The sequence below is a fragment of the Nestor notabilis genome, unplaced genomic scaffold, assembly GCF_000696875.1.
Source record: "Nestor notabilis isolate BGI_N333 unplaced genomic scaffold, ASM69687v1 scaffold845, whole genome shotgun sequence".
Lineage (NCBI taxonomy): Eukaryota > Metazoa > Chordata > Aves > Psittaciformes > Psittacidae > Nestor > Nestor notabilis.
Genome location: NW_009930433.1, coordinates 22,468 through 29,454, shown reverse-complemented (window position 1 = coordinate 29,454; position 6,987 = coordinate 22,468). Strand labels below are relative to the sequence as shown.

General features: G+C 41.3%; 1 protein-coding gene across 1 annotated transcript in view; it reads right to left on the bottom strand.

Annotated features, from left to right (window-relative positions):
• Positions 1 to 370: 370 nt before the first annotated feature.
• The window catches only part of LOC104406418 (putative ATP-dependent RNA helicase TDRD12), a gene marked incomplete at its 3' end in the record, with an annotated part of 26,889 nt that continues 20,272 nt past the window's right edge, over positions 371 to 6,987 (bottom strand). Inside the window, exons 16-21 of the mRNA XM_010015386.1 lie at positions 6,567 to 6,710; positions 6,268 to 6,475; positions 5,543 to 5,642; positions 1,599 to 1,786; positions 1,077 to 1,287; positions 371 to 544 (exon numbers count right to left, since the gene is read on the bottom strand). Of these exons, the coding sequence (XP_010013688.1) occupies positions 371 to 544; positions 1,077 to 1,287; positions 1,599 to 1,786; positions 5,543 to 5,642; positions 6,268 to 6,475; positions 6,567 to 6,710 (1,025 nt within the window). The remainder of the gene's footprint in view (positions 545 to 1,076; positions 1,288 to 1,598; positions 1,787 to 5,542; positions 5,643 to 6,267; positions 6,476 to 6,566; positions 6,711 to 6,987) is intronic.

The following is a 6,987-nucleotide window of genomic DNA, read 5'->3' as shown; positions in this document are numbered from 1 at the left end:
CAGTTTAGTGTGAGATGTCCCTGCTCATGGCAGGGGGGTTGGAACTAGATGATCTTAAGGTCCTTTCCCACCCTAACTATTCTATGATTCTATGATTCTAAACAGGAATCTACTTAAACTTGTTTTCAAAGTAAAAATCCCTCAACTTCTGAGCTACCTTTGATAAGAATTCCTCACAGAACTCCTTGTTCACAAAATGAAGGATCTCCTAGAGTCAGCTGCCTGGGACCATCTCCCAGATGCTTTTGAGTATCTCTAACGATGGAGATATTACAACGTCTGAGCAACCTGTTCCACTGCTCAGACACCATCACAGTAAATTAACCAACACGTGAATACGACACAGAATAAAGTTAAAACAGGAACAGACAGAAGGAAAGAGAAGAATGTGTGCTCTATGAAAAAGGAGTTTAGATACAAATATTTTGTAATGGTACAGTTCTATACCTACCATTTGGTCAACCCAAGCTGTATTTCCCAAGGTATGTACTATTTTTGCTTCATGTGGTTTTCCTTTGATTTTGTGATGTATGTAATGAGTTACCTATGAAAAACAAATTTTCATTGCACTTGAGGTACATACCAACATAACTATACAGTTATTTTAATCATAATGAAACAATCTTCTGAGCTTAACAATGAAAAGGATATTCGATAAATAAAAAGAGTTTTGAGTAAACTAGTGAAATACTCCAACTTTACCGTAGGTTAAAACAGTACTAGCCTTTAAGGAAGTATCTTCCTTAATGGAAGAATACTCCAACACAGGTCAATTTATAGAGGCTACTGTTCTGCTGTTACACCCCACAGATTCAAAAGTAGCAATAGCTAGTTCTGGAAAAAGCCCTTTAAATCAGACAAGAAAACCCCATAAACATCACTTTCATATTTTGTAGGAAAAAACCCACAAAAAAATGACTTATTAGAATCTGGCCCAGTAGCAGATATTTACTTGTAATACTAATAAGCAATGAAATTTCATAACTAAGTTTGCAGTTCATTACTGTTTGCTTGTAGAAAATAATGCACAGAAATTAAAGAACAAAGAAAATATATTGCAGAAACATGAACATTACCTCTGGGTTCCATTCAGTTTCTTTATCAATGGGTTTCACTCTACAAACTATGAATTCCACAGCCTGAGGTGGCAGACACTGAAACCTTGCAGGCAAGTGAAGCAGCTGACAGCTCTGAACTTGACTTGTTCTGCCTTCATCTATATATTTAATTTTGACACTAAAGAACAAATTTTCCTCCTCTTTTGGGTAAATCTCTACCACCTGAACCCTTCATACAGTAGGAAAAGGAACACAGAATTACTATTCATCTAAATAGTTGCAAAAAGTTTTTTAATATACTCACTTAGAAAATTACATTTTCATATCAAAACATTTAAATGTGTGTGCCCATGCACGAGTAGTCATTCTGCTTTCCACTTAGTAACTTAAAAATAGGTTTTTAAAGGTCTGAATAGCAGTGATTTTTTTCCCGGTTTTGGAGGTGGGTTGACTTTTTTTAAAACTGGAAACAGTAAGAGTTTTAAATTACTCTGTATAAAAAATTGACATATGTAATTAAAAATATCCCAAAATATTTACCTGTGAAAAAGTCTTTTCTCACATAATCCATAAAATGCTAGTGCCTTCACATTTTTAACAGAAATTTTGTTACTAGGGTTCTTAAAATACTCATTAATTTCTTCAGCAAGAATTGTATATTGGTCCTTTTGTTTATCTACTATTCGACCAAAGTAATTTGTTGCACTTACAATGTGGAGAGGCAATATCTGAAAACAAAAAACACCTGAGAAGAAAGGAGGACTACATGATTTCTTAAATGAATGACATGTTAAATTTTCATATTCAAGATCACTTACCTCTCTCCAGCCTAATGAGGAGACAAAGACGCTGCTGCATACAGACATTTCAGAAGATTATGAGTTGTTAGTGTATTATTCATACTCTTATGAATAATTCCGAATTCAGAATTAAATGAGGAAACAGACTAAGTCACACCTGCTGTCTTGAGTGCACCACATGTAAGTGCATGTTTCTAGCAGTAGTGTCATGAAACCTGTCCTGGTCTCAGGCACTAAAACCAGATACCTGTAGATCGTCAAAGGGTTTGAAAACTCATTCCAACAAAAGCTTATTTGTTAGGCAAAAATGGAGTGACACTGAAGAAACCACCCAGTTCTCCTTACTTTCTATTCTCATAACCTGTGACTTTTGGGAATGGATACTACTTATTAACCGCATGACATTAAGGCACATAAATTACACAAAAGACAGGAAAGGAAGGTGGCAGAAGCAGCTCATCCAAGCAGAAGGAATGCAGCACATCTTAGACCCAAGAGCTAAAATTCTGGAAGGACCAATGTCTACATGCTTTCCCTCAGCAATCATCATCCAACAAGGAGACAAGAGAGAGCTTGTACAATACTGCTGTACAGGGAGACACTCCAGTATAAAAGGGACCGAAAAGCCAGGTGAAGGGAGCTGGAGATACAAACTCTTACTGGCATGTGAAGAACCACCACATCAAAGTCAACCCAGTAACCACAATGGTTTCATGACTGTGAAACTTAATGAAACACCCAACGAGGCACAATTAGAACAACACTTCGTATCAAAATGATTTTCAAAAAGCACTGACATCTTAGTATAAAATCACAGAATCATAGAATAGTTTGGGTTGGAAAGGACCTTAAGACTGTGTAGGTCCAACCCCCCTGCCATGGGCAGGGGTATCTCACACTCGACCATGTCACCCAAGACTCTGTCCAGCCTGGCCTTGAACACTGCCAGGGATGGAGCATTTACCACTTCTTTGGGTAACCTGTTCCAGGGCCTCACCACCCTCAGAGCAGAAAACTTCTTCCTTGTATCGAACCAGAACTTCCCTTGTTTAAACCCATTACCTCTTGTCCTGCCACTACAATCCCTGATGAAGAGTCCCTCTCCGACATCCTTGTAGGTCCCCTTCAGATATTGCTATGAGGACCCCACGCAGTCTTCTCTTCTCCAGGCTGAACAGCCCCAACTTTCTCAGCCTGTCTTCATCCGGGAGGTGCTCCAGCCTCCTGATCGTCCTCATGGCCTCCTCTGTACTTGCTCCAGCAGCTCCATGTCCTTACTTGAGGACACCAGAACAGCACTCAGTATGCAAAGTGGGGTCTCACTAGAGCAGAGGGGCAGGATCACCTCCTTCTACCTGCTGGTCACACTCCTACTGATGCAGCCCAGGATACGGTTGGTTTCTGGGCTGCAAGCACACACTGAAGCTGGCTCATGTTCAGTTTCTCATTGACCACCACCCCCAAGTCCTTCTCCACGGGGCTGCTCTGAATCTCTTCCCCGCCCAGCCTGTGCCTGTGCCTGTGTGTGGGGTTGCCCCAACCCAGGTGTAGGACCTTGCACTTGTCTTGGTTAAACTTCATGAGGTTGGCATTGGCCCACCTCACAAGCATGTCCAGGTCCCTCTGGATGGCATCCCTTCCCTCCAGCGTATCAACCGAGCCACACAGCTTGGTGTCGTCAGCAAACTTGCTGAGGGGACACTCAATCCCACTGTCCATGTCGCTGACAAAGATGTTGTCCTGACACCGACCCCTGAAGGATACCACTTGTTACCCATGTCTATTTGGACACTGAGCTGTTGACCAGAACTACTCTCTGCATGCAGCCATCCAGCCAGTTCTTTATCCACTGAGTGGCCCATCCATCAAATTAATGTCTCTCCAATTTAGAACGAAGGATGTTGTGTGGGACAGTGTCAAAGGCTTTGCAGAAGACCAGACAGACGATGTCAGCTGCTGTGCCCCATCCACCACTTCCGTAGCCCCATCATTGAAGGCCACCAAATTGGTCAGGCAGGATTTCCCCTTAGTGAAGCCATGCTGGCTGACACCAATCACCTCGTTGTTTCTCATGTGCCTCAGCATTCTTTCCAGGAGAATCTGCTCCAAGATCTTGCCAGGCACAGAGGTGAGACTGACTGGTCTGTGTTCCCCAGGTCTTCCACCTTCCCCTTCTTGAAAATGGGGGTTATATTATCCTTTTTCCAGTCATCAGGAACTTCAACTGACTGCCATGATTTTTCAGATACGATGGACAGTGACTCAGCAACTGCATTCGCCAGCTCTTTCAGGACCCGTGGATGGATTTCATAAGGTGCCATGGACTTGTGCACATTCAAGTTCTTAAGATGGTCTTGAACCGGATCCTCCCATGGAGTGGGCCTAACGTCTTCATTCTCACAGTTCCTGCATCTGCTTTCCAAGACTTGAGTGGTGTGGTCAGAGCACGCCGCTTCTCCTGATAGCTTCTGGAGAGAGCCCACACTATCCCTAGTCTGTCTTTTGTTTGCAACATACCTACAGAAGCCCTTCCTGTTATCTTTCACATCCCTGGCCAGACTCAATTCTAACTGGGCCTTATCTTTCCTGACCTGATCCCTGGCTTCCTGGACAATGCCCCATATTCTACCCAGGCCGCCTGTCCTCGCTTCCACCTTTTATAAGCTTCTTTCTTCCTTCTAAATTTTTGCAGCAGTTCCTTATCCATCCATGGAGGTCTCCTGGCCCTCCTGCCGCACTTCCTTCTAGTCGGGACGCAACACTCCTGAGCTTGTAGCAGGTATCCTTGAATATCAACCAGCAGACTTGGGCCTCCCTGCCCTTTACGGCTTTACCCCATGGAACCTTACAGAGCATGTTTCTGAAAAGGCCATAGTCTGCTCTCTTGAAGACCAGGATGGTGAGCTTGCTGTGTGCCCTTCTCACTGTCCTGAGGATCTTGAACTCCACCATCTCATGATCGCTGCAGCCAAGGCTGCCTTGGAGTGTCACATTCCCCCCCAGCCCTTCCCTGCTGGTGAGCATGAGGTCAAGCACGGCACCTCTCCTTGCTGGCTCCTCTATTACTTGCAAAAGTAGGCAATAATGCTCCATCTAGAAGGTAAGGGAAGAGCTTATCCAGTTTGCATCATCCCATTTTCTGTGGATACTGCAAATGAAAACGCTACTTTCAAATGACAAGGCCAGCATGTGCTTGTTTTTCAACAAGTTTGCATGAACACATCAGCCAATAAAAAAATTCCTCGGTTCCAACAAAACACACATCATCTTCCACTTCTTTTTGCTTCAAAAGATAAATTTCTTTTCCTCTACCATAAATATAATAGAAGCTTACAGGAATGTTAATCTTTGCTGACTTTGATATAGGATCTCAATTTGTAGAGGGAAGGAATAAACAGATCATAAGCCCTTTTCCCATAGAACAGGAATCTTAAATGTAGAAGAAAACCTGACGTAAACTCAGAATCACTAGCAGAACATTTTCAATTCAAGCTAACGGTTAAAAGAACATCTGGCATGCTTATTTATGCAAGGAGAGAGGAAAAAAAGCTCAAAAATAACGAATATCCAAAATATATAGTATACATACTACAGTAATATTAATATAATACAAAAAGTCATATGCTAAGTAGCTACTTAAGATCTGTCTTCTTGGTACCAAAACCAAGGAAAATAGTAACTTACTGTCACATATCCAGGTGCTTGTAGAATTTTATCAGGTATATTCTGGGGTATATCCATTTGCATATTAATTTGATGACGATCTGGACAAGCTGCTCTATTCCTATGTATTAAAAGCAGTTGTAAAGTATTTTGATGTGATTTACAATGGCTTAAGACACAAAGTTCATCAGCCCTCAATATTCAATTTCTGCCTCAAATAGCACCCGTAACTCTTAGACAGAAACAGCCAAAAACCTCTTTGTGGCTAAGTCTGCACAACAAAAAACGCCAGAAAACTTGTTTCAGAGCAAAGCAAATACTAACACAGGATTTTTTGTTACTTGCAACAACAGTTATCTATGCTAGAAGTCACATCCGAGAACACACCAGCTTCTTCCTTCAGGCACTACTAACAATGCAGTTACAACTCAAGAGAGTCACCATCTACTCACCCACTCCTGGAGGGCCAGAAGGTAATAGGGGAGAGAGTAAAGCACAAACCTTGTACAATTATTGTTAAAATACTAACCAAAACAATGCTTAAAGTTCCCTGAAGTACATCTAGGCAAGTACCCAAGAAAGTGAAACAGATGCAACAGGCAACAGAAAGAAAATGAGGAAAACCTGGTCTGAATAAAAATATTCAACAGGAAAATTCATCAAGGAAATAGAAGCAGTCATCATCCAGGGCATACAACACCTTTCTGCACTGCTATGGGTTTCAAGAAAACGGGGTATTTCCTTACTTGCAAATCCCAAATGTTTTAAGATAGGCGCACAGTGGCCTTGAAAATTTCTTTTCTTCTTCAGCTTCTAGCATCTTGGCAGTAAAATCATGCAGTTCTGGTGGAATTTCAGCTTCTGCGTGCTGCAAAAAGCGCAGGATCCCAAGTGCATGACAGTCAGTGTTTTCTGTGAGCAAAATGACTGATCTTGTTTTTATACGTTCCTGATCTACAGAATAATCCTAAAAAAAAAACAACCCCAAAACATTTTAAAAAAGATTTTATGTATCCACCACTTAATAATAAAATACATTCTTCACCCATTAAAGATTTACTCACATTACAGAAGTGGTCAGACATGGTGCGTAGACGCTGACCAAAGATTCTTGGAGAAGGAAAACTGAAATGTATCACGCAAGTTGCATCTGTAATTCCCAAAGATTGCATACAGTCATCTGTTGAAACTAAGCAGATATTTTATACACACATGTAAGACAACTGTTACACTTCAAGCACCTGAAGTATTATGTTACATTAACAATCGCTGTTTCCCTTGCCCCATGCATTGACTTAAAAGGTCTTTTCCCAATACATTTACATAAAGCATTGTACTTCCTCAGTCAATATGTTTTGTAAGCGTATGACAGATAAAATTTAGTATCTGCATAATTCTGTATCTTGTATCAGTATCACAGAATAAATAGAATTGCCCACAGCCAAGCACTTCACAAAAGACAGAAA